The 26786-nt window shown below is 46.8% G+C and overlaps 2 protein-coding genes and 1 long non-coding RNA gene across 3 annotated transcripts; 1 reads left to right on the plus strand and 2 right to left on the minus strand.

Annotated features, from left to right (window-relative positions):
• Positions 1-892: 892 nt before the first annotated feature.
• Positions 893-12828, minus strand: Eef1g (eukaryotic translation elongation factor 1 gamma). Its single transcript, XM_059261163.1, has 10 exons — positions 12695-12828; positions 11531-11689; positions 10627-10690; positions 10333-10475; positions 9849-9992; positions 7238-7367; positions 6750-6957; positions 1594-1766; positions 1380-1504; positions 893-1130 (listed from the first exon to the last, which is right to left on the minus strand). Exons 1-10 carry the CDS (start codon positions 12704-12706, stop codon positions 972-974), a joined length of 1317 nt encoding a protein of 438 aa, XP_059117146.1. The 5' UTR covers positions 12707-12828; the 3' UTR covers positions 893-971.
• On the plus strand, positions 12296-22473 carry LOC131909511 (uncharacterized). The gene is made up of 2 exons (XR_009378869.1): positions 12296-13294; positions 21489-22473. It is a non-coding gene; the product is annotated as an uncharacterized LOC131909511 (long non-coding RNA).
• Positions 13637-26651, minus strand: Tut1 (terminal uridylyl transferase 1, U6 snRNA-specific). Its single transcript, XM_059261152.1, has 9 exons — positions 26476-26651; positions 25227-25417; positions 21935-22250; positions 21465-21565; positions 17195-17670; positions 15632-15741; positions 15391-15501; positions 15136-15228; positions 13637-14799 (listed from the first exon to the last, which is right to left on the minus strand). Exons 1-9 carry the CDS (start codon positions 26555-26557, stop codon positions 13679-13681), a joined length of 2601 nt encoding a protein of 866 aa, XP_059117135.1. The 5' UTR covers positions 26558-26651; the 3' UTR covers positions 13637-13678.
• Positions 26652-26786: the final 135 nt, after the last annotated feature.

The following is a 26786-nucleotide window of genomic DNA, read 5'->3' on the forward strand; positions in this document are numbered from 1 at the left end:
TTTCAGAGACAGACTGGAAGCTAAAAGATGGCTCAGCAGTTAAGAGCGCTTACTCTTCCAGATGACCTGAGTTTAGTTCCCAGAACCTACACTGGGCAACTCACAATTGCCTGTAACTCCAGCTCTGGGGGCTCAAACGCCCTCTTCTGGCCTCATGGGGTACCATCATATTCATGCAGTGTGTACACACACACCTTTAAACAAAGGGTATGACCAGAGCTGATCCACAGCCAAGAAATAAGTGTCTATCCCAAACAGCTAGTCTTCTAGCATATCTGTAGCACTTAAAGAGCAGGCCTGGAGAGGGCCACCCACCCACCCAGCCCACCCCCTGAGGAAATAAGCCTTTCCAACACTTGGGAACTGGGGAGCTAGTATGCTTAAGGCCCTGGGTTTGACCACAGTGCATGTGCACACACCCACATCCAACAAAACTACCGACACACTGAGCAGGTATTTTCTCACCATTGTTTTCTGTAGAGCACTTAACTGCACTGGATATCTGCAGGTCCTATGAAAACATCTGCACCATTTACAGAATGAATCTGAGCATGATGACGTGAGGTGACTCCAAGACAACAGCTATGACAAAAACAAAACTCCTCTGCACACCGTGAGCCACTCCATGGCTCAGCGTTATCAGTAGACACTCTCTCCAATACAATTCCTAAGAGTCTGGTAGTAACTGAGCCCCATGTCACCACCCAGTCTGTACCCCATCTTCCCAGCTAGAAGAGCATCAGTGTTGGGAAGCAGGGCAGGAAAGGCAAAACCAAGGCCAGGCCTCTACTCCTGCTCTTCTGAGAACTTCTGACTGCCACAGTGATGCCTCAGGCACAGGCAACAACTTTGAAGAAGCCACCACTCACAAAGGAGGCAGGACAGGAAAGGGTTCAATGTTCAGTTTCCTTTAATGACCCCCATCTCCCTTGAAGGGTAGGTGCAGGCAGCTAGGTGACGGCAAGACATGTTCACTTGAAGATCTTGCCTTGATTGACGGCTTTGCCCACATGCTGGAAGGCCCCCTCCCAGGCAAAGTACTCTCGAACCAGGGTCTTGGTCTCCTCACTACCAGGATCCAGTTTCCGCCATGTATATGACTCGTAGTCCACCTGCCAATCTGGACTCAGCTGGAGATTAAAAAAAAAAAAAAAAAAAAAAAAAAAAACAGTACAAAGGCATGTGGTTAGACACTGGACATGGCTCCACATCCCTGCAATTTCCAGCTCAGACATCAGATGCTAGGATTCACACGGATGTGAACACACTTCCTATGTACAATCCAGAACGTTTCCCCATACCCACTGGCCCAGGCCCAAGACCCCCAGTTTCCTATACTCTTGCTCATTTGTGGAGACTACCCCCAGCACCTTCCTCACCGGAAAAGCAAGCTCTTGGCCTCGGAAGACCCAAACACCAGAAATGGAGCTGCTGTTGTTGGTTCCAAAGAGGATGACACTAGCAAAGGCATTCTTCCTCAGTTTGTCCAATCGCTGGAACATTCCTGGAGGGGAAAAGGGAGACTATTCAGCCTCTGGAATCATGTCCCCACTACCTTGATCTCCCTGCTCCCAAACCCACTCCTATTCTCACCAGTGATGAGGTTGCAACTCATAAAGGTCTGGGTGAGCTCTTCAGGGAAGCGGTACTCGGCATACCAGAGGGACCAGCCATCCTTATCAAAGTGCTCCCAAAAATATGGCAGCGCCACAGAGAGGGTGTCCTCATTGGAGTACTTACGCTTAAACTCATCCAACACAAAGGTACTAGAGAGAAGAGAAAACACAAGGAGGCCAATAAGGAGCAAGTCCTGCTGCGACTACAAAGTATCTCTGGGCCACTGGCGTTTTCACTTGGTATTTACTGCTCTGAAGGAAGTGGTCCCTGTAATGTAGTGAAAGACACTAATAGCATTATAAGCGAAGAAAGCGAGAGGGGCATGAACAAGAGCTAAGACATTTCTGGACCTGAGAGTGCTAGACATGCATGAGGAAGCCAGGACCCAGAGCATCGCTGATCCAGCGAGGACGACACAGCTGGCTGCTGCCCCCAGGTGGTGACTAAAAGCAAGGTAGTATGTGTTTCCCTCTCTAGCCCCTCCTGGACATTCCCAGGAACCACAAGTCAGTGCTCAACTCAAACTCACCTAAGTCTCCCTCTCTACCACAGACCTTCTCAGGTTACAGGCTGGAACCAGAATACAAGCCGAGGATAGCTACCTCAATCTTTATGCCCTTCCTCTAGTCCCTGGTGGCGAACGCCTTTAATCCCAGCACTTGAGAGGCAGAGGCAGCAGATCTCTGTGAGTTCAAGGTCAGCCTGGTCTACAGAGTGCGTTCCAGGACAGGCTCCAAAGCTACAGAGAAACCCTGTCTCAAAAAAAAAAAAAAAAGCCGGGCGGTGGTGGCGCACGCCTTTAATCCCAGCACTCGGGAGGCATAAGCAGGCGGATCTCTGTGAGTTCCAGGCCAGCCTGGTCTCCAAAGCGAGTTCCAGGAAAGGCGCAAAGCTACACAGAGAAACCCTGTCTCGGGGGGGGGGGGGGGGGGGGGGGGGGGGGACACGACACCAAAAGAAAAAAAACACCAAAAGAAAAAAAACACCAAAAGAAAAAGTTACCAAAGTAACCTGATACTCAAGAGTCAGATATCCAGATGCCAAGAAAGTTAGCACAGGCACAGGAGGTATTATTCCCCCCATGGCTCAGGTTCCTTTTTTTTTCCCTTTCCAATTATAAATGTTCCTCAACCATCTTTAACTCCAGTTCCAGGGGATCTGATACCCTCTTCTGGCCGCCTCAGGCCTTAGGCGAGCACATGGTGCACAAACATGCAGGTAAACACTCCTACACATAAAATAACTTCTACAGAAACTTTAAAAAAATAATAAATGCCAGCCAGTGGTGGCCCATGCCGGTAATCCCAGCACTTAGAAGGCAGAGGCAGGAGGATCTCTGAGTTCAAGGCCAGCCTGGTCTCAGAATAAATTCCAGGACTATCAGGGCTACAAAGAGAAACCCTGTCTCAAACAAACACACACACACACACACACACCAGCAAGGTATAAATATTACTTCAAGTTAGGAATGACAGTATGCACCACACTTTCAGTGCTTGAGAGGTAGAGGCAGGAGGATCAGGAGTCCAAGGTCATCCTCAGACATAACAAGCCCCACGGCCAGCCTGAGCTACACAAGACCCTGTCAAAAGCTACAGTCCAAGTATCACATTACTTCCGCTCAATCCTTACAACGCCTAAATTATACTGCTACCTTTCTTTCATTTTATAGATGAGGTTAAATGATGAGTCTGGTCCAAGGTTATACTGTAGCAAAGCCAGAAATCTGCCCTTTAACCGCAGGTCCAGGTTGGTCTCCAAATGTCCACCAGACAACCCTTATGAGGGGCCTGAAAACCTCAAAACTTCCCCTTCCAGCCAAAAGGTAGGGCTGAAGACTTTTTCACACTCCATCTGTTTTTTCCCCAAACAATAAAAATCAGGTATGTCTGCATCTGTAATCTCAGCATAGGAATATAACAAGATCCTGCCTCAAAAAGCTAGGACTGGTGGTACAGCTAGCTGGCACAGCAAATGCCTAAGCATGGGTGAAGCCCCAACTTCAATACCCAGTACCCTAAAATGTATGTGTGTGTACATGTATGTGTGTATGTATAGTGTGTGTGTGTGTGTGTGTGTGTGTGTGTGTGTGTGTGTGTGTGTGTATACAAAACAATAAACAGAAGCTCCTGAAACTCATCTAGCTGGAGATCTTAAAGGGACCAGAATGAAATCTTGAACAAATGAAAGTTAAGCCACTGACTTCAATTTTATGACATCAAAAAGCCTAAGGGGCCTTAATCCCAGCATTTAGTAGGAGTCAGAGGCAGGCAGATCTGAGTTTGAGGCCAGTCTGGTCTACAGAGTCAAGGCTACAAAGAAACCATCTCAAAAAAACAAAAGAGCCTGAGGGATGTGGGACATAGTGACACACTCCTTTAATCCCAGCACTCAGGAGGCAGAAATCAAGTAGATCTGTGAGTTCCAGGACAGCCAGAACTACCCTAAGAGAAGTGAGGTGTGGTGGCTCATGTCAGCAATCCAGCATTTGGGACTGAGACAGGGGAGGACCAGGAGTAGTTAAGGTCACTCTTAGCTACACAGTCTGAGAATCTATCTAAAAAACAGAACCAGCCACCAACCAACAGCAAATAATACAGTCCCGAGGGAAAATACTTTTGGCATCCCAGAAGGGCATCAATGGTAACACAACAAATAGGCGTTAAATTAACATCCTCAAAGGTACATAAGGGCCAGAAGGAAGGCTCAGCAGGGAAGGCTCAGCGGGTAAAGGTGCTAGATTCCCAAGACCCACATAGTATAAAAAGAACTGACTCTATCCACATCAGTGCACTCTCTATGGCTGGCAAGAGCAGGCCCACACTCACACAAAATAAATTAATTTTAAAAATACTTTTGGGCTGGAGAGATGGCTCAGAGGTTAAGAGCGCCAACTGCTCTTCCAGAGGTCCTGAGTTCAATTCCCAGCAACCACATGGTGGCTCACAACCACCTGTAATAAGATCTGGCGCCCTCTTCTGTATACATAATAAATAAATAAATAAATAAATAAATAAATAAATAAATAAATAAATGAATGGCAGAGTTCTTTTAAAAAAAAAAATACTTTTAAAGAGAAAAGGCAGAAGGAGCAAAACTTTTTAAGTATTTTGTTTGTTACTTGATTTATTTTCTGTCCATAATACAGACCTACCACATTTAAGTGTCTATAGTACAACAGAATATATAATAGGTTTTTAATACAAAATCTTGCTCGTTAGATCTATACTAGTGCAAGGCTGGAGTCAATCACTTGATTCAGACTTGATGCGTTCTGTGAGCAGGTTGCAGATGTACTCACTCACAGGCAGAGCAGTTGTCTTAAATGAACCTAATCCAGCCCCAGCACCTTCCAATCCTACACACACACACACACACACACACACACACACACACACACAGACACACACACACACAACTTAAGAAGCAGCTAGAGCTGAAGTTTTCTTGGTCTCATACAAAAACAAAAACAAAAACAAACCTAGAAATTAAGGCTCTTAGCTAGAAATCCCTGCCCTTTAGTGTCCATGCCTGCCATTTACAACTCTCCAGCCACCACCCACAGCCATCACCAGAGTGCTTGCTTCCACATGCTGGTTCACAGGGTAATCACCTTAAAACATCACAAAATGCAGGTAGGTCAAAACTGAACCTGGATGGCTCTTCTCAGTAACTTGACCAGGTTTATCACCTGGGAGACCACTTCTGGACATGCCTAGGGATGTTTCCAAGGAAATCTAACAGACTGGATGACACAGTCTCACTATCCTAAAGACTGGGGTCACAGGCTGAATAAAAAGGGACAGTGAGTCCCAACGTTCATCTGTCTGTTCCCTGACTACCAATAAAATAGCATTCCTGGTTGCCATCAAATCATGAAACAAAATAATTCTTCCTCCCTTTAACTGCTTTTCCCCAGTGGTCCCAGGAAGGAGAAAACTAGTATGAAGCCTCAGCAGACCAGCAAAGTGCAAAGAAGATGGTTTGGGGAGGGCAGAGAACGTGGTGAGAAAAGTAGAGATGCCAGACTCTGGGGACATCCCATAATGCTAGTACTTGGGGCACACGGGGAGGAGGTCCTGTAAACTCAAGGCAGCTGTGTCTGCACAGAATGGCCCTGCTTCCAAACAATACAAACCCAAAGAAGACAGGCATGGTGGCATACACCACACTTGGGAGGCACAGGCAAGCCCATCAGACTGCCTGAGACAGTGAGACCCTATCTCAAAAAAAAAAAAAAGGGCAAACCCCTGCCTTTGCCCATCCGTTAGAGAATTCTAACAGACTTCGGACATGCTCAGTAGGGAAACATTTGCTATGCAAGCATGAGGAACTTAATTCAGATCCCCAGCACTTGCACAAAAGCTGAACATGGTGGCTAGCATTTGTAACCCCCAGGGCGAGGGTACAGTGCTAGAGATAAGTACATCTTCAGGATTAGAAGCCAGTCTAGCAAAAATGCCAAGCTCCAGCTTTGGTGGGAGATTTCAAAAGGGGAAAAAAAAAAAAAAAAAAAAGGTGGGGAGCCAAATAGGAAGACATCTGTTGACCTCTAGCCTTTACACATGCACACCCAGGGGCACAAAGTCATACATCACAAATAAAAGGGATTGCAGGCATGGTAGTGCACCCCAGAATTCAGGAGGCAGAGGCAGGTGACCTCCGTGATTTTGAGACCAGTTTGGTCTATACAAAGAGTTCCAGGTCAACCAGGGCTACATATCAATACTGTCTTAAAAAAAGAAAAGCAGAAGGAAGCCAGGCAGTGGTGGTGTACACCATTAATCCCAGCACTGGGGAGACAGAGGCAGGCAGATCTGTGTTCAAGACCAGCCTGGTCTACAGAGTGAGTTCCAGGACAGCCAGAGCTGCAGAGAAATCCTGTCTCGAAAAACCAAAAACAAACAAACAAAACAAACACAGGACTTCCATATTGGTGACATCCCAGGTGGAGGCAGGAAGATCAGTCAGAAATTCAAGGGCATCCTCTGCCACACAGCCTCATAAGCCAGCCTGAACTACAATGAGACCTGGACTACACTTACATCCATCAGTATTTACACAAACAACCTAAAATTGCAGCCCTAGATGTCAGAGGAACAAAGGTTAAGAACGCCTTCCAACATGCTTACCTCTTGGGCAGATGAGCAAAGGGGTCCTTGGCCTTGGGCTCAGCAGCCAGTGCCTGCTCACACTCATCCATCTCCTCCTCAGGAGCTGGGGCAGCAGCCTTTTTTTCCTCTTTCCGCTCAGCCTGGGGGGGCTTCTGTTTCTCTTCTCGTGAGCCCTTTTCTTTCCTTGGAGTATCTTTTTTAGGCTGGCTCTCTGCAAACTTCTTAGCTGGTAAAGGAAAGAAGAAAGTCAATATTCTGCCTCTTTCCATTTTCCTCCAAACTAGGCAGCAAGCAGGGAAAAATGCTGGTGAGGAACAACCATTTGGTTGTCCAAACAAGCCTCAAGGAACAAGCACACATTATCACACACACTGCATTCCAATGTCAGTTACTATTTGATACACTATGTTCTGTGGGTCACCAAAGTCAAAGGCTATACAAACCAAGGGCTTGACAGGAACAAACTGGACCCTGACCCTGATCACATGCTGTCTCTTCAGACTTACCATCAAACTGGGCCATCTTCTCACACAGCTTCACTTCCCCCAAGACAGCCCTGAACTGGGGCTGGTTAATACAGGTGAGGAACCATCGGTTGGTATTGGGGAAGGCCTGGCGAAAAGAAGGCTCTAAGACCTGCCAGGATGAAAGGACAGAAACGGTCAACACTGTAAAGGCTGTGAACAGACTTCAGACCAGAACATAAGCCCCTTACCTCTGGCTCCACTTCCCCCTACCCCCCATCCCTACACAGCAGAACCTTAAATTACTACATCTCCTCAAGGATTTCTTTTTTAAAGGGTGCATTTTTTTAAATGTATATGGATATTTTGCCTACATGTATCTGTGTACCACGTATGTGCAGTGTTCCTTGAGGCCAGAACACAGCATCAGATTCCCTGGAACTGGAATTACAGTTGATTGTGAACCATCATATGGGTGCTGGGAACTGAACCCCAGTCCTCTAGCAGAGTAGCCAGTGCCCTTAGCCATTGAGCTATCTCTCCAGTCTCCTTTTTTTGTTTTTTTAGTCAGTTTTATTGCATAACCCCAGTGGGCTTCCACAACATGATCCTCCTGCCTCAGTACTGGAGTGCTGGGATTATAAGTGCTTCTTTCTCTTCTGCCTTTACAGTTCAATCTAAAAGGATGATTGTTGCTATTCCTTCATATACTATTATTCTATATAATATTGATTGTTTTGCTCTTTTACACAAGCACTTCATGTCTATTGTTCTTAATCTTTTAAATTTCATGTCAATGAAATTTCTTACGTTAGAGTCAACAAAAGTCTGTAACAGAGCCCATGTAAGAGTACAAGGGCTAGTGATGTAGCTCAGTGGTACAATGGAACCCAGTATGCACAAGGTAATGAGTTCCAACCTAGCATCCAAACGGGGTGGAACGGGGGTAGTTACTAGACTTATTTTCCTAAATAAGCTAACCCCCAAATAAAGACACTTTATGTGTGAAGCTGGGAATAGGACCTAGAGCATTCCAGGTACACTATTATATCACTGGGCCCCACTCTAGCTCCACACTGCAACTACAACCTACATTGATGATACAACCAAACCCAAGAGACTAGAGTGTAGCTCAGCAACACAGCATAACCCCAGCACGGAACAGACAGCCCTAACTCCTTCAGAAAAAAATTCACTCTCCTCTTTGAAAAGTTTTAAGATTGATTTCATTTCTATGTGTATGAGTGTTTTCCTCCTGTTTATATCTGTGCACCGTGTGCGTGCCTGATGCCCACTGAAACCAGAAGGTATTGGATTCTTCTTGAGCTGGAGTCAGTTATAAGCTGCTATATGTGGACTGGGAATTGAACCTGAATCCTTCACTTCTGAGCCATCTCTTCAGCCCTTCGGGTTACTGGTTTTATTTTTTAAACATGTATTGATTTCCAAGCAGCAGCTCTAGACCCATTCTGGTCCAGAACGGCAGCACAGTGGGAACCAAAAGCTCCTACTGTGCACCAGACCATCTGCCTCACAGGGCTCGTTGAATGCTTCCATGCCCACAGCACACAGCTATTAAGTGCTCAAGTATTACTTGAACCCAAGGACTTCAGAACTGGTAGTTCTTAACTTCTGTGATCTGTCTCCATGACAAGATTCAGCTCTCACCCCCTCCTATTTTGGCAAACTTGAAAATGGCATGGGCTGGAGAGGGGTCAACAGTTAAGAAGACTTGCTCCAGAGGACTCCCAGCACCAACATGGTGCCTTACATCTGTAACTCCACTTCTAGGAGATGTGATCCCTCTTCTGGCTTCTGTGAGCCCTAGGAATGCATGTGGTGCACAGATATACTTGCAGGCACCCATAGACATAAAAATAAAAATTTCTTAAGATAGTAGTATGGGGCTGCTCTTCCAGGGGACCCAGGTTTGATTGCCAGCACCCACATGGCGTCTCACAACTGTAACTCCAGTTCCAGAGGATCTGGCACCCTCACAGACATACATGCAGATAAAGCACCAATGCACATAAATAATAAATCAAAGTAAATAAATTAAATTAAAAAATGGTGGTTGTTCTAGATTACCCTGGTTTGATTCCCAGCACCCACATGGTAGCTCACAACTCCTTGGGATCTGCACAAATACATACATACATGCAAATACACAAATGAAAAAATTTTCTAATGTTTTAAGAAACATAGCAACCCAAATAGTGATTACTATCACCTTGAATTTATCACAGATAAATAAAGTAAAATAAAATAAAGAACCGTGAGAATTCTTACACCCCTCTATCTGTACCAGTAAATAATGAAGCCAAGACAGGGACTTGGATCGGCCTCCAAAAGCCCTTGATGCTGCAGTAACCATCCTTGCCTCTTACTCATCTTTAATTTTTGCTTTTTATTTTTGATGTCACTATATAGCCCAGGTTGGCCTCATACCAGAGTGATCTTGCTGCCTCAGTACCTCAAGCAGTGAGATTACAAGTGTAAGTCACCACACCCAGACTTACCCATCTTTAAATTAAACCCAGATTCCCAAGAAACTAAGCAACATCACCTAAAATGAAACAGCCATAGTACTCAATCCTGGGATTCCTACAGCCATTAACTGGCCTGAGTCACATGGCTTCTTTATAAACCTTACCTGTTTGTAGAGCCACAGAAGGGTGCAGACAACTGTGATATCAGCCAGTGTCACTCGCTCACCCACCAAAAAAGTCCTTGTCTTCAAATGAGTGTCCAGCAGCCCCAGGATTCGCCTCACCTCCTCTTTTGCATTTTCAGTGGCCTGTTGTTTTGAATACTCAAGTTTAGTGGGTACCAAGTCCCTTTCCTTGTGGCCCCACCACCAACTAACAGAACGAAAGAGCCATTTAATCAGCACTGGCTCAACTCCCACCCTCTATCATTAGAATCTAGGGCCACTTGAAATGTATTAGAAACAAAGCACTCATGTTAAATTTCTTCATGCTCAACGTGACTTTATTTCCCACTGTACTGATGGTAGTCACTACTTTGTACTGCCACACATCCCTGGCATCTTTTCCCGTCTATTTATTTCCTACTCCAAAAATGCAGGAGCCAACCCCATCTCTGTCCCTGGCTTCTCCCCAAGTTCCAAAGCATACCTGTTTGTTGTGGTGCATGATGCCCAAGGTGGGGAACACCCAGGTGCTGGCTGGAGGAACAATGTCACTGTCAGCAAAGCTCACCCACTGCACCACCTGAGCTGCTGCCTCTGGAGTACTTCCCCGCAGGTCCTCGTTGCTTACTGCAAAAGCAGAACATAAAGCTGAGAACTTACAGATCATGCCAAAACCAACCCAGGTCTCTATGATTCCACCTTGTCCACAGCAATCACTCCCAGCCACCTCTACAGCCTCATCCCCAGAACCTCTCGATCCTGTATCCCCACAAATTACCGTAATAGGCGATGGCATTGCTCTCAAACACACAGAATCCGTCATCACCCTCAAATGCTGGAACCTGGGACAAAGCAATGAAAAGACATACGTAAAATACACGAGGATTTCTCACTAGCCAATTCTCAGGGTTGAACTGTTTTAAACAAGAATGTTAGGACAACCCTTGCTATGTAAACTCTAGACATTATCTGAAACTCGAAATGAAAAATATTCAGTAACCCTTATAATCTGCATTCAGTATCTGGACTAAGAATTCAAACATGGCTAAAATGCGAAATTAAGGCCCCATGCCCTTAATCCCAGCATTCTCTGAGTATGAAACCAGGCAGGCTTAGTGAGACCCTATCTCAAAATAAATAATATATTCAGGTATGGATGTCATCAGACAGTCTACATCTACAACTCCACTACCCAAAGCATTAATTAGGTACAACCCACATTCAGCATTTGCCCCCCTCCATACTCAGCTTGATATTTAGCTCTACTCAAGCCCTTTGGGATAAGTATCCAACTCACAAGAAACTTAATATATGTGTACAGATAACACTTGGCCAAAATACATTTCATCCCACAAATAAAGTAGGTCTGTAACTGACAGTCACTGAACAGAACTATACATACCTCCAACTGTTTTCCTTTATAGACAGGATCTTACTAGACTATATAAACTGACCTCAACACAATCCTCCTGCCTCATCTCCAGAATGTTGGGATTACCAGAAACCTTCAAAATGATTTTTTTTCCTTTTAGGTGCCTGGACAGTCAAACTTGGGGCCTTTCATCCCTGACCCCATGAAATTTTTTTAAACGTCACTTCAATGTTAAAGAACATAGCATGGAGGCCATCTCCAGAATAACAGGATTCTAGGGCTCCTTGGGGGTCTCTGCTTCCCTACTCACCTTGCCAGCTGGAAATTTTCTGAGAAATTCAGGGGTGCGGTTGGTTTGGCCAAAGTGGAAGTGGGGTGGTGCGGAGAGCACGCGGACCTGAGCCCCACTGTACTGAGCAGCAATGAGAGCCTTGAAGGCCCTCCAGTTTTCAGGATATGTGTACAGGGTCTATGAGAAGAAGGGCAGAGAATGGACATGAGTAAGACTCCTAAAGACACTCCCCACACTTCCACACAAGTCCAATGTCATTTTTACTCCTTCTGGTGAACCAAATTAACTGAGTATGCCCTATGTAATCGGAGTCCTCTGAAATACCAAGAACAGAACTACATACCAGCTGCTAAATAAAGCTTGCCGACAGATGTGACCTCCCTTAAGGACATCTCTAGCAGCATTCTTCCCTTCCAAACTTCCCGGTCCCCCAGACTCCCATCTGCCCAAATACACACACACCCATGCCTCCCAGAGTCCTTATTTCATTCATTCGTGGTGACCCAGTGTATGACTACAGCCATGCTGGTAACGCTTCAAAAGTACACACACACACGTCCACCAATAGATTTCAAAGTTCCCCTAGAAGAGCCACGTTGACTTCTAATGGCATGCTCTGCTCATCAACTCCTCTTCCTAAAAGCGACGCGCACTAACATCTCTCTGGTCCCGTCCTGCAGTGTCTGTTTCCCAGCTGTCTCCCTACTACACCCTGACCAGAGAGGTACAAACGGTCTGACCTCACTGTTCCTTGATTCCTCTGGCTCCCAAACCTCCCCGAAAGACAACTCTAACTGTGCCAGTCGCCTCTGCCCACAAAGACCCTCTCCGTTTTCACGGTCCCCGTTGCTGACCCACAAAACGGTCGCAAAAGTTCCACCAACCTGCCCAGGCGCCACACCTTACAATGGCAGTGCAGCCGAACCACTTTTTAAAGATCTAGACAGTGGAGACCCGTCATCTCTTTTCTCCTCAACCCCAGAACATTCCACCTCTGGCCTCCGAGCCCCAGCCTCAGTTCCCCTCCAGGCCCTAGGAACCCTGCTCTCCGGCGGCACGGCCTGTGGACCCCAGACCGGCTCTCCGTTTGGGTCTGGAACTCTCCCGGCGCCGCCTGACCCGATTCAGTCAAAGGATGGCGGTGGATGGGGTGACCTGGATCACCGCAGCCGGCAAACTTACCCCAGCCGCCATGGTGATTCCGCAGAGAAAGGGGGTGGGGCTGTCGGTGCTGCCGCAAAGTAAGCCGCCAGGGAGACAAGGGAGAGAGGAAGGGGACAGCGTGCGGAAACAGCGGCCGGAAAGCGAGGACGGCATAAAAGGCATACGCACGACAGTTCCGTCTCCAGCCGCGCTGAGTTGGAAAAAGCAAGGGGTGGGGCCCACGGCCCGGAGCGCTGGCGCCTGCGTAGTATGGCTCTGGACAGGACCGCCCCGGCCGTGTGGCCGACCAATCGGAAGCCTAATAGGAGACAGAGCTCACCGAGGGCGGGAAGAGTGTGAGAACCGGCGGAAGCACCGCCCCTCGACCGCTTGTAGCTGTATCCTATTACGAACTACAACCGCAAGGAAAGGGTGGCAGTTTACGAAATTCCTTTTGTTCCTTTTCGGGTTTTTCTATTAAGGGATATGTCTGTCCAGCCGGGGCCCGTGGCCGAAAACATCTGGAAGTAGGTCTGCTCTGATTAAACGATCTTGCTGTTAACTTCTACAACAAAGGGGACCGGACCAATTTGCCGTGTCACTGCACCTCTCAGGCCGGGCTGCGCCTCAGAGGATCGGGTAAGGCAGGCCAGATCAGATACAATAATTTACACATATCCAAGTCTGAAAATCGCGTATCCAACTTAAGGGCGATTTGAACCCACTCTAATGTTTAGGGATAGAAGAGACAAACCCTAAACCCAGATTTGTGGTGTTCCCATGAACTGGGGCAGCAGAAGCAATCAGTGTCTGCCTTGTGGTGGTGACACTCCCTATGAATGTGGTATAAGGTGGGAAGGAGACCGCTGAAGTGGACATAACAACCTTTTTAGGGTAGTCAGGCCAAGCAGGGCAGAGGCTACATTAAGGCAGAGAGAAAAGGTGTCACCAGGTAGAAATCAAAGTTGTCCAGTGTCTGTATTAAATAAACTAGCAGCTTTATTGTCTTTGAGGCCTGGCTCATCACTTAAGGAGATTTTTAAGTGCTTGAGGGAGAAACACCTGTAGAAAATGATGAAGACCAGGGAACAGGCCTTGGGAATCTTGAACTGGCACCACAGTGAGTGTCTGGTCAGCTTGGGAGACAGATGTCACAAAAGTGAGGAGAGGCTCCCCCTGTGGCCTCTGTGGCTCACTGTTCGGTCCTTTCAGCTCCTGGGTTACACGAGCCTCCATTGCCAGCCACTCTGCTCCAGTGGCGGGACCTCCTCTGCCTTCTTCTTTGGTTTGTTGCTGTAATCGTCTCCGGGCACGCCGCCTCCCCTGCCACACTTGGTGCCACAAGGCACAGCGCCAGCTCGCGGATGACAGGTGTAATGTCTCCTTCCCTGTCACACCCTGAGACCCTTCTCCAGCCACTTCAGGTTCCGTGGGCTTCTGCTCATCCAGCTTATCTAGACACTTGGCGGTCATCAGGGGCGGCTCCCCTGGTGGTCCAGAGCTCAAGGCCCTGTCCTGAGGTGTCTCCCGAAGCTCTATTACCATTTCTTCCACCCCATTTTCACTATGGTCCCCTGCACATCCCTGTGGCTCCTCTTTCCCCTCCTCACAGCTCTCTTCTTGCCCATCTAGTCTCTGTCTTTTGTTTGTCCCTCCCAGGGGAGAGTCTTTGGTTCTGGCACCTTCTGACCGTGGTCTCTTGGTTCCCTGTTCTATATGGCATCCAAGCGCTTCCTTTAACACACGCACCAGAGCCATAACGATCTGAGGAAAGGGGGCAGGGGGCAAGGGGATGAGCTTGGCAGACAGCAGGGAGCTAGGGGAGCTGGGCTGCAAAAGTGGGAGCAGTCCCCAGTCCCGGCCCCGGGAGGAACGCTGCTGGTACTGGAGACTTCGGCAGTAACTGGCTGCTGCTCCACAACAGTTCTGCAGCCGTCTAGCCACCCGACTGGTTACATTAGCTGCAACATTGTGACTCAGGTCAAAGGGGTCCTGGAGATTCATGGGGCCAAGGCGCAGCCCCTCCCAAAGTTCAGAAGGCAGGCCCCCTGCCACCAGCAATGCCTGACCTTCCCGCAGGGACAGCAAGGAACCAGAAAGATCCCAGCCAGAAACACAGGAGAAGAACTGGGCCAGCAGGGAACCTGGAGGAGGCAGATTAGGAAAAGGGGGTCACTTAGAAGCCGTAACTGGGAGGTCCCTGCAGCTACTTCAGTAGGACTTTCTTCCCTTCTTAGGGCTTCAGAAGTGTCCTGAGAAACCCAGCTCCTTAGCCACGTCCTGCCCAGATGCTGCTGCTTACCCAGGAGCACAGTGTAACTAGGGAATAACCTCTTACTTGCCCAAGATATGGTTTTTCATCCTTAAAACAGCAGCCATAGGCTACTGTGAAGACCGTGCCTTGCACTTGAGTATGATAAATATTTCCTACTCTAGAGCTTAGTATCACTATCAGTTCTCTCTAGATACCCCAGACTCACTGAGAGGCTCTGCGTTGGTACTGGGCTCCAGTCGTGAGGCATCCTTCGGGAAACTACAGTCCCAGCCATCAACTTCTACCTGCTCCCCTTCACCTGTGACAGGAAGAAGAAAGGGTCAGGCTGGAAGGAGGAAGACTGGGGAGGAACAGGTGGAAAATGGGGTGATAGATGAGATCTCCTTCCAGGGGTTCCGAAGTGTGAAGGGTGAGAAGAAGCTGAGGCAGTTCCATGGCAGTAGAGGTGGTTCTGCAGTACCTGATTTCTGGGTGAGCTGGGCCACAGTAGGAAGCACTGGAGGGTCTCTGGTCTGAAGGAAGTAGATCACTAGCAACGTCAAGGCGTAGTTATTGAGAAGGGGGCCACCCCCTGGATAAAAACCAATAATTCCAATTAGGAAGAAGTATGTATGGTTCCTGTGCCCACTTCTTTTTTTCTCTTTTCTAAATCCCTGCCTTTGCCTGACACCAACTCGGGCCAAGTCTGTCCTCACCCTCACCTGACAGCCCATTATGCTGAGCCCAGCAGCGTACAGTATACACAAGGGGCCGGACTCGACCATCCATCTCAGAGCAGAGATTCAGGAAACGGGAGTTATAAAGGGCCAGCCTAGGACAATGGAGAAACAAAGTTGTTATGATGTAGGAACTCTTGAAACCTAATATCCCACCATCTTCCATTACAAACTTAAGACCAGCTAAAATAAGATCAAAAGAGTTTTTCCCAAAGTTTTGCCAAAACACTGGTCTAACGAAGGGATATACAAAAGAACATTAAACAGATCTAGGGATGTAGCTAAATGGTGGGACATTTGCCCAGCACTGGTGAAGCCTTGTGCTGGATCCTGGGGGGGGGGGGGGGGGGGGGGCAGCGGGCGGAGTATGTATCAACAGAACCTTAGGCAACACGACATTCCATATGTTCATCCTATACAGTCACCATTCATAAAACATGCTGTTTATATCGGACTGCTCAACAGCTAGGTGTGGTAAGCATTTCCTGTAATCCCAGCACTCAAGAGGTTAAATAGGGAATATGGAGAGCCTGTCTCAAAAGATACAAGACCAGTGAGATGGCTCAAGGAGGCAGGAGTCTGCCACCAAGACTGACACCCTCGCCAGGCAGCACTCGGGAGGCAGAGCCAGGCAGATCTCTGTGAGTTCAAGGCCAGCCTGGTCTACAGAGTGAGATCCAGGACAGGCACCAAGACTACACAAAGAAACCCTGTCTCGGGGGGAAAACAAAGACTGACACCCTCGGTTCAGTGCCTAGCACTCCTGTGTTACAAGGAGAGAACGGACTCCCACAAGTTGTTATCTGACTACAGAGATGAGATATGCACAAACACATAATTTAAAAATTTTTTGAAACAAAAAATACTGTTCAGAGCCTTTTGGGGGAGAAGCAAAGTAGCAAGAAAACTTTACTCACTGCAAAGTGACAGTACAGATCAAAAAGAAATATGCAGGCCACATGAGTGAGAGTACTCAGGGGCCCCATTATTGTTTGGGGCTTCCTTTTATGGGGTTCAAGAGAAGGCATCTGGTTGTGTAGAGCTTACAAAGAAACAAAGCATGGACTAGGAGAGAAAGAGGGAGAACCTGTTTACTTTTAACCTAACAGTTCCCAAACTTTTGTAGCTACAGAACTCTTTCCTATGCCTTTAACCCCAACAGAGGAGGCAAAGGCAGGTGGGCCTCTGAGCTCAAGGTTAGCCTTGTCTACATAGTAAGACTATCTTAAAAAACAAAACCAACAACAAAACAGCAGTACTGCATGCAGAATCAGACATAGTAGCACATGCCTATAATCCCAGGAGTCAGGAGGCTAAGGCAGGAGAATTGAGGGCTGGAGGCCAGTACGGATAACAGGGCAAGACCCTGAGATACACAAAGTATTCCAAAGAAAACAAACATTGAAATGGAAGCTAGATAGGAGGTGACATAATTGGAAGAAAGGAGGACTAAACCAAAGAAGAAAAAACTCAACTCCAAGTCAGGATTCCCTCCTCACACATCCCAGAACTAAGAGCCAGCCTTCCTCAACCCCACCATCAAAGTACCGGTTGCTGAGGGAGATGTCTCCATGCAGACCTGAAGGCCGATGACAGAACTTGACCACAGGGCGCCGAGCAGAGGGCACAGTTTGGACTCTGTAAACTCCAGGGACACAGCCCCGGAGGATAGAGCCCACCAGCTCTAGTACTGCTGCTGCCTCCTCCTTCTCGTCCTGTGAAGCCTCTGCTAATTCTAGGGCCTTCCCCGGTTTCTCCTCTCCCCTGTCGTCCTGTAGTGGCGAAACTGGAGGCAGGGACTGGGGAGAAGTGACCGTGTCAGAGCCCAGAGCAGAATCTGGTGTCTGTGGTGCCAGAGAAGATGTGGTTTCCAAGTCCAGGACCTCAGAATCTTGGGGAGAAGTTGGAGACGGTGAGTCCAGAGGAGAAGCTGGGGTACAGGCCAGCACTTGAGGATCCAGGGAAAAAGCAAGTGCTGAGTCCACGGATGGAGGCGATGGAGCCTTGAGGGTCTGTGGGGCTGGCTGTAGACGGAGAGGAAAAGGAGTGAATACCCTTCCTCCTCCACTGTCCTCTATGTACAGGATTTACTCTGCAGCTTTACATAACTCACTCTCAACAGAAGCCAGGCAATGGTAGTGCACGCCTTTGATCGCAGCACTCAGGAGGCAGAGGCAGTGGATCTCTGTGAGTTCAAGGCCAGCCTGGTCTATACAGTGAGTTCCAGGACAGCCAGAGTTGTTATACAGAGAAACCTGTCTCAAACAAATAGAAAAAAGACAAGGTATCTTACTGTATAGCTCAGGCTGACCTTAAACTTTCTTCTTTTTATTTTGTTTTATGTGTTGGGTGTTTTACCTGAATGTATGTGTCTGCACCACATGGATGCAATGCCTGGAACTGGAATTACAGACAGTATGAGCTACCATGTTTGTGCTGGAACTCCAATCCTGGTCCTCTGGAAGAGCAGCTGGTACTCTTAACCATTGAGGCTTCTTTCCAGCCCCATGGCCTTTAACTTTTCACAACCCTCCTGTCTCAACCTCCCAAGTGCTGGGATTTAGAGTCATACTTTAAATTAGCCTGACAACCAGAGCTGTCCAAAAGAATCACAAGACATATAGCCTATTGCTGTTGCCCTTGGTTGCCCTCCACCCCCAAAAGCAGAAAGTAAGTGCCTACTGCAGAAGACACCATGCACTTAAGAAACAAGGTCCGGTGCTGGGCGGTGGTGGCGCACGCCTTTAATCCCAGCACTTGGGAGGCAGAGCCAGGCGGATCTCTGTGAGTTCGAGGCCAGCTTGGGCTACCAAGTGAGTTCCAGGAAAGGCGCAAAGCTACACAGAGAAACCCTGTCTCAAAAAACCAAAAAAAAAAAAAAAAAAAAAAAGAAACAAGGTCCGGGGCTGGAGAGATGGCTCAGAGGTTAAGAGCACTGGCTGTTCTTCCAAAGGTTCTGAGTTCAATTCCCAGCAACCACATGGTGGCTCACTACCATCTGTAGTGAAATCTGGTGCCCTCTTCTGGCCTTCAGGGATGCGTGCAGGCAGAACACTGGATACATAATATATAAATAAATCTTTAAAGAAAAAGAAAGAAAGAAACAAGGCCCAGAGACCCCTGAGCTGGAACTGACTTGAATGTCCCCTCCCTGAAGACTAGCTTTCATGGCACCAGAAGGCACCATGCAAGCTTCCAAAGGAGGGACCAACAGCCCTACCCAGCTCTGAACCATAACAGCACAATAACCCTAAGGGTGCTGTAGTGGCACACATCCCTTGGCGGTAACCAGCAGCTTTCGAATTGAACGTAAGACCTGCTCGCCAAGAGGGTGACTATGGCTGGGAATGGAAACCTCTGAACTACTTGGTGCTGGTGAAGTCATGGATATTGGAGGAGAGTCTACAACCATACAATCCCTAACAATAATCTAAACATCTGTCCTTATACCCACAGATAAGTGTAGTCTTCACCCCTCATCAGAGAAACTTCTCTCTGCAGTAGACACTATTTACAGAAACCACAGCTAATCAAAATGCAGAGTTGTGGAGCCCAGTCCCAGTGGATACATCTATAAAACACTCGTGCATCTAAGGCCCAGGGAACATTGTGAACGAAGGAATGGAAGAGTATAAGAGCCAGAAGAACAGGGAGTTTGCATCAGAAGCCACACCTCTAAGTCTCACCAACATGACTGCCCAAATGTGAGCTAAACAAAGACACTAATGAACACGCCAAAGTGGACAGGAAAAAGCCCACGCCCTGAGTTGTTCTCTGACTTCCACATGCCACCCCACCCCAAACACACAAAATAAACTTTTTGTATGTGTGTGTGTGTCATTTTTCGAGACAGGGTTTCTCTTTGTAGTCCTGGCTGTTCCAGAACTCATTCTGTAGACCGGGCTGGCCTGGAACTCAGTGATCTGCCTCCCAAGTGCTGGGATTAAAGGCGTGTACCACCACAATAAGCTATAAATTTTTTAAAAAAGAGTATGAGGCCATATCCACTTGCAGGTCCCACCCAGGCCACACAGCCTTTGCTCCAATCCAGGCCTGGTAGGTGCAGCTCTCACCCTCAACAGAGAAGCTTCTTCTTGCAGCAGACAGAGACCATTACAGAAATCCACAACTCGTCAAAATGCAGAGAACAACTGAACAAGGGGTGCCTAGCCCGGATAAACATATAACACAACTTCTACACCTAAGGCTCAGGGAACATTGAAAAAGAAAGGGAAGAAAGACTGTAAAAGCCATAAGACCAAGTGAATTGTATCTTTCATATATGACAGAGAACTATACCCATGAAATATCAACAATATGGCTGCACAAATGAATTCAGCAGGTTGTATTTATATAATTATCCATTTACACATATGTAACGATAATTAAAAAGAGGCTATGAATTTGAGGGGAAAATAGGAACAGTTGGAGGGAGGAGGAAACTGTAAATACAGTACATATACATGAAATTTTTAAAAATTAATTTTACAGCCGGGCGATTGGTGGTGCATGCCTTGATCCTAGCAGGTAGGAGGCAGAGGCAGGTAGAACTCTGTGAGTTCGAGGCCAGCCTGGTCTACAAAGCAAGTTCCAGGACAGTTTGGACTGTTACACAGAGAAACACTATCTCAAAAAACAAAACAAAAATAGTAACAATTTTATTAAAAAGTATGGAACTATAGTCCAATGTGGTAGAACATGTTTCTAACCACCAATCCTAACTAGAAGTGGTGCCACATACCTATAATCCTAGCACTTGGTAGGGTAAGGCAGAAAGATCTACAGTTGAGGTCCACCTGAGCTACATGGTAAGTACCAGGACAATCAGGACTGCATCATTAAAACCCTGTCTCAAAAATAAGACAGCTCGGCAGTAACAGAGCTGTTCTTGCAGAGGAACCAGCTTCAGTCCCTAGCACCCAGATGGTGGCTAACATCCCCTTGTAACTCAAGGGGGATCTGTTGCCCTCTTGTGACTTCAGAAGTATCAAGCATACATGTGGCACACAAACATGTAGACAAAATACTCATAATGTGCGTGTGCAAAGGCCCTGGGTTCAACCCCAACACAACAAAGAACACACCCTCTCTAGAGGAAGGTCTATAGGAATTCTATTTCTACACAACTTTTCTAAGAACCTAGAACTGCTCTAAAAAAGAACTGTGCATAAGAAAAAAAAAAAAACCAACAACAAAAGAACACCTTTCCTATTGCAGAAACAATCTGTAAGTTACGGATTACGAAACACAAGCGCTGGCACAAGACGCACACCTGCAACCCCAGCATGTCTGCAGAGGCAGAAGGACAGTACCGTCTACACAGCAAGTTCCAGGCCAGTAAGGGATACACAGTCTCAACTACCCCTCTACACAGATAAGCAAAAAGATAATCCCCAAATTACCTTACTGTGTATCTTTTTATATATTTTCTCCAAGTAAGATCACATACAAGGGTGAGCACCGTGTTGAATGACTTTAATCCTAGCACTTGGAAGGCAGAGGAAGGCGGATCTCTGTGAGTTCCAGGCCAGCCAGGGCTACATAGTGAGACCTTGTCTCAAAAAAACCACAATAAACAAAATCCAGTAACACAGAATTTTGAAATGTTTTATCTTCCTGTCACAACTGTTATCTATCCCATGCCAACTCACTTTCATTCCATCTAATGCACATCCATATCCACATTTCCACAATTACAGTAAGATTCTGGATTAGTACTATTATGAATGTTTTATAATTGTTAAACTAAAAAACATGCAAGTTTGGGTAAAGCATTTGCCCAAAGTCACCATGACTGCATGCTCTCCTGCTCACTCACCTGTGTCTCTTCCATATCACCCAGATCCAAGAAGAGGTCCAGATCACAGCCATGAACATCAAAGCTGTTTACAGAAGAGCCAAAAGGATGGACCACACAGCCTAGGTACCAAAGAATAAAGATTAAAAGACAGTAGAGGGCCAGCAAGATGGCGCAGAAAGTAAAGGCACTTGCCACCAGGTCTGATAACCTGAGTTCAATCCCCAGGACCCATGGGGGTGGAAGAAGAGAACCAACTCCTGAAAGTTACCCTGTGACCTCTATAAGCATGTGTGTCTCTTGTGCACACACATAAAGAGGGGTAAAAAAGGCGGGGAGGTGCAGAGGTTCAAGAACAAACATACTGGGGGGCAAAGATGGAAGAGCCAGGAAATGGAACACCTGCAGCTGCGGGGGGACTGAGGGTTCAAACAGGGGCAGGTAGACCAACAGAGGTGTCAGAGAGCTCAGACTTAGAGCAGGGGACTCACCAGGGAAGAACTCTGTGAAGACCTCCTGCATCAGCGCCACAACAAGATTCCGAAGCTGCCGCTCAGCCTCAGACAACTCCCTCAGTTCCACAAGCTTTACCATCTGTGCCTCCACATCTGGGGCCTCGGCCAGTGCTTGGGCCAGCTGTCGACTATTTGAGTCCACTCCTTTGGGAGACTTGGAGGCTGGGCTCTGGAACTCCTTCTGCTCCCTCGGCCGAACACGCAGTCCATGCTCCCCCAGCCTGTGCTTGGGCTGTGATAAGACAGCCTCCCGAGCACTTATATCACCCATCTCCACGATGGCAAACACCCCCTGGCAAACCACACAAGAGCAAGGATCATGGTTTGGCAATCAAGAATTCAAGCATGTTTTAACAGTAGAGGAGAATCTTCGAAATGGGAACCAACCCACATACTGGGAATATTTACTTGCTGTTTTTGTAAAAGGGAACATATTTAGTTAGATGAGTAATCGTCACTCTTATCCCATACATTTTCATTCCTGGTTGCCAATTAAAACCATCTATTGTCTTCTATATTTCACAATGGCTTGATTTCAGAGGTTAAAATAAGACCCACCTAGCCATGCTTGGTGGTACATGCCTATGATCCCAGACTCAGAAGGTAGAGGCAAGGCCTGGGGAGATGGCTCAGGCAATAAAGGCACTTGCCACCTAATCTAATGATGTGAATTTGAGCCCCCTGGCTCCCACAGGGCAGAAGAAGAAACTGACTATTGAAAGTTGTTCTCTGACTTCCGCATCTGTTCCACACATGTTCCCCACTCCCCTACCACACAGACACACTAAATACACAAAATGTAGTTAAGGGGTTGGAGTGATGGCTCAGAAGTTAAGAGCACATAATGCTTTTTCAAAGGACCTGAATTTGGCTCCCAGCACCTCCACAGCAGGTCACAACTATCAGTTACTCCAGTTCTAGGGAATACAATGCCTTCTGACCTCCGAGGGCACCAGGCACAAACATGCAGGCAAAATTCATACACATAATAAGTCTTTTAAAAAATTAAAATGCGCCGGGCGGTGGTGGCGCACGCCTTTAATCCCAGCACTCGGGAGGCAGAGCCAGGCGGATCTCTGTGAGTTCGAGGCCAGCCTGGACTACCAAGTGAGTCCCAGGAAAGGCACAAAGCTACACAGAGAAACCCTGTCTCGAAAAACCAAAAAAAAAAAATAATAATAATAAAATAAAAAATTAAAATGCAATAAAAAAAATTTAAAGGGGTTAGAAAGATGTCTCAGTAGTTAGGAGTTTGGTTCACAGTTGCCTGTGACTCCAGCTCTAGGGGATCAGATGCCTTCCTAGAGTCAAAGGCACTTGTGCACAAATCCACACACAGGTAAACATATACATACATTAACTTAAAACAAAAAAATCTTAGCCAGGCAGTGGCACACACCTTTAATCCCAGCACTTGAGAGGCTAGAGTAGGCAGATTTCTGTGAGTTTGAGGCCAGCCTGGTCTACCTATCAAGTTCCAGGACAGACAGCCAGGGCTATAGAGAGAGACCCTGCCTCAAAAAAATAAAAAATAAAAAAATAAAATCTTTTTAAAAGGGGAGGAGTAGGCAGGAAGATCAGGAGTTCAAGCTCAGCTACATAGCATGTTTGAAGTCAGCCTGCATGATGTGAGATTCAGTCTCAAAAACCCAAAAACCAGGGCAGGCAGTGGTGGCGCACGCCTTTAATCCCAGCACTCAGGAGGTAGAGGCAGGTGGATCTCTGTGAGTTCAAGGCCAGCCTGGTCTACAAACTGAGTTCCAAGACAGCCAGGACTGTTAGAGAGACTCTGTCTCAAAAAACCACACACAAAAAAAGTCTTTTTCCTAGTTAACTCTTTTAACAATAAGAATCCACGGCAGAGGGTCTGTATGTGGAGTTCTGGAGAAATGGCTCAGTAGTTAAGAGCACTTGCTGCTCTTGCACATAACTGCATAGATACCCATATATAAACCTTAAAAAAAAAAGAATCCATGTTGGGATAAAGTGCTTGCCACCAAACCTGACCACCTGAGTTCAATCCCCTGAATACATAGTAGGACAAACTCCTAAAAGTTGTCCTCTGACCCCACATTTGCGCCATGGACCATGCATGTGCACACATAATAAAATTTTTAAAAGAACCCATGTTGGGTTCAGAATGCAGCTCATTGGTAGAGAAGTTGTCTAGTGTACATGAAGTCTTGGACTCAAGCCTCAGCACCAAACTATAACAAATTTTTTAAAAACTCTGCTACTGCTAATATAAATACATAAACTCTAAAAAATCCTGTCTTCAAGGAACTTACCAACTAGGATTAGCAATAATATGACAGCTAGGCTGCTATGATTTGGGTGAGCTGAACAGAGCTGAATATTAATGACTGAGATTTTTTTTTAAGGTAAAACATTTGCAAAAGCAAGGCAAACATGACTGCTTGTGGGTAAAAGTGCATGTTCTTTTAAGTCATCTGTTCCTATAAAAAGGCACTCTGTATAGTAATAAAGACTGCAGCGCCAGCATAAAGATATATTTAGATGAAGAGAAAAGAACTGATACCAACAAATAAACCACTACATCTAGTCAACTAGTTTTCAACAGGATAATGAAATCAGTGGGGAAAGAATGGGCTTATAGAGAAATGCTGCTGGGACAACTGGATAGTCAGAAGCAAAAGAATGTTGGACCCTTACTTTGTATCATATATAAACAATTACAGATGTCTCACCAGGACAAGGCATGAATCACAGATAGGAGGTGATTGATAAAGGATATGGGGATGGTTTGGAGATAGACAGAGGCCACTTTCCTAGCATTCAGAAACCCCCATGTTCAATCCCTAGAACTGGAAGAAAAACCAAAAAGGGAGGGGGTGGCAGGTAAGAGGGAATAGGGCAAGAGGCTTGGCCATGCCTTTAATTCCAGCACTAGGTAGGCAGAGGCAGGTGGATCTCTGTGAGTTCAAGGCCAGCCTGGTCTACATAACAAGCTCTCAGCCAGCCAGAGTTACATGGTAAAACCTAGGATTACATGATGAGATCCTGTCTCAAAACAAACAAAATGATGCAATGTTTGAGAAGCAAGTCCCCCATAGTTAACTCTGGTGAATGGATTAAATCCAGGGAGTGTAGGAGGTGGCAGAAGCTCCCAAAACTAAGCATTCTGAATTCTGAAATGTCTACCAAGGACAAGCCACATTAGGAGGCTGTGAAAACAGGCTGCTGGTTTCTCTCTTTTCATATGAGGCACACCCATCTGATCCATTAATCCCAAAGCCACTCACTCTACCTTGTCCTTGTCCATGACAATATTGGCCACAGGGCCAAATGTCTGGAAATACTCAGAAAGCTGAGCAGAACCCACATCCCTGGGAAAGCCACTGACAAACACACTGCGAAGTCCCTGGGCCTTTCTGGTGGCTCGTAGTTGTACAAGATCCCGGTGCTTCCGGCCTTTCAAGTGGGCATCGAGGCTGGGTCCTGCAGAGGCAAGTGTGAGACATAAACATATAAAGGAGGCCTATCCCCTTGTTCTGCTCCTTTAAAGACAAAGGGTGACATTTGGACGGAGTTGTAGCTCCTTCCACATTCGATATTCTTTGATTTTTTTTTTCTACACAGTGCATTCTCTAAGTGATTTCCACGAGAAAGGGCTACAGTGCAGGTAGTGCTTGAGCCAATGATACGCATTAAGTAGAGCAACAACTGAGCACCGTAGAGGAATTAACAAGCAATCGTCCGAGGCCATATGTAGAACTAAATAAATTAGGTTCCTGACTAATTCTCAAGAGATAAATAGTAGGCATTCCAAATGTATCAGTTTCTCATATATGATGGAAATGATGGTGCCTACCACATAGGCATCATTCACATACAGCTCTGGCCATCTGGTATGTGGGAAGTGTGGGAAATTAGCTATTAGTATTATCATCAGTCAGCTGCTTGATGCCATTGGAAGCCAAGGGTCCTCTGGTGGACAAGGCAAGACCACCAGAAGACCCTGTTTAGGGGAAATCACATTTCAGATATCAAAAGTAGGATCTGATCCCTTTCGGTGTCACAGAATAACTCAGTCCACCTTTCCGAACCCTTTTCCTCACTGGCACCTTCTGCAGGCACTCAGGCCATGCTCTTTCACTCATCCTCCACTGGGGAGTCTCCAATTGAACTACTGCCCCCTCTGTGATGCCTTAGCTCTGTAAACATATCCATGGCGGACTGAAACTGTCTCAGTCCAGACTATGAGTTCCTGAATCCCTTTCCCGACTCCAGAGACCATCAAAGTACCAGGCACAGAGCAGAGATGTCCAGTAAACGTTTGAAAAGGAATAATGAACCTTTCACTATGGATATTTTGCATAGTAGGAAGACCGGGTGAGACTTTCCCAACTCTTCAATGCCCTGGGACGTACTGGGTGAAAATAGAGGTGGATGACCCTAGCGCCAGCAAACACTATAATCTAGATAACCCTAACTTTCACTAACACCTAAAAAGGAAAGCCTGCAACCTCCCCGTTCCCTCACTAGCCACCGCTTACGGTTGGCTGTAGTAATGTCGCAAAGGCAGCAGCGAAAGCGGCCACGAGGCAGCGATAGGACATCCGAATCCACCGCCGCCATAGCGACTCTCCGGTACGGACCGCCTACAACCTCTTCCGCCACCAGCCACCACCAGAATTCACAGCTAAAAATCACAATGTGCGGGGAAGTCACTTCCGCCAGTGCTGTAGGAAGTGACGTTTGCGTCCGGCGCTAGCGTATTCCTCCAGAAAACTTGTCCCTAGGTTGAGGGTTCCTGTTTTAAGTCAGTTTTAGGGAAAGCCGCCTACCGACAACGCTTATTGGCCCG

This window comes from Peromyscus eremicus, chromosome 1 (genome assembly GCF_949786415.1).
Source record: "Peromyscus eremicus chromosome 1, PerEre_H2_v1, whole genome shotgun sequence".
NCBI lineage: Eukaryota > Metazoa > Chordata > Mammalia > Rodentia > Cricetidae > Peromyscus > Peromyscus eremicus.

Coding starts and splice junctions, on each gene's coding strand:
- Eef1g (XM_059261163.1), bottom strand. Junction 1,505..1,593: donor GAGTTGCAACCTCATCACTG/GTGAGAATAGGA, acceptor TTTCCCCTCCAG/GAATGTTCCAGCGATTGGAC. Junction 1,131..1,379: donor GCCAAGAGCTTGCTTTTCCG/GTGAGGAAGGTG, acceptor TTTAATCTCCAG/CTGAGTCCAGATTGGCAGGT.
- Tut1 (XM_059261152.1), bottom strand. CDS start 26,557: ATGGCGGCGGTGGATTCGGATGTCCTATCGCTGCCTCGTGGCCGCTTT. Junction 15,502..15,631: donor TCAGCATAATGGGCTGTCAG/GTGAGGGTGAGG, acceptor GTTTTTATCCAG/GGGGTGGCCCCCTTCTCAAT. Junction 14,800..15,135: donor TACCAACGCAGAGCCTCTCA/GTGAGTCTGGGG, acceptor TGCCTCCTCCAG/GTTCCCTGCTGGCCCAGTTC.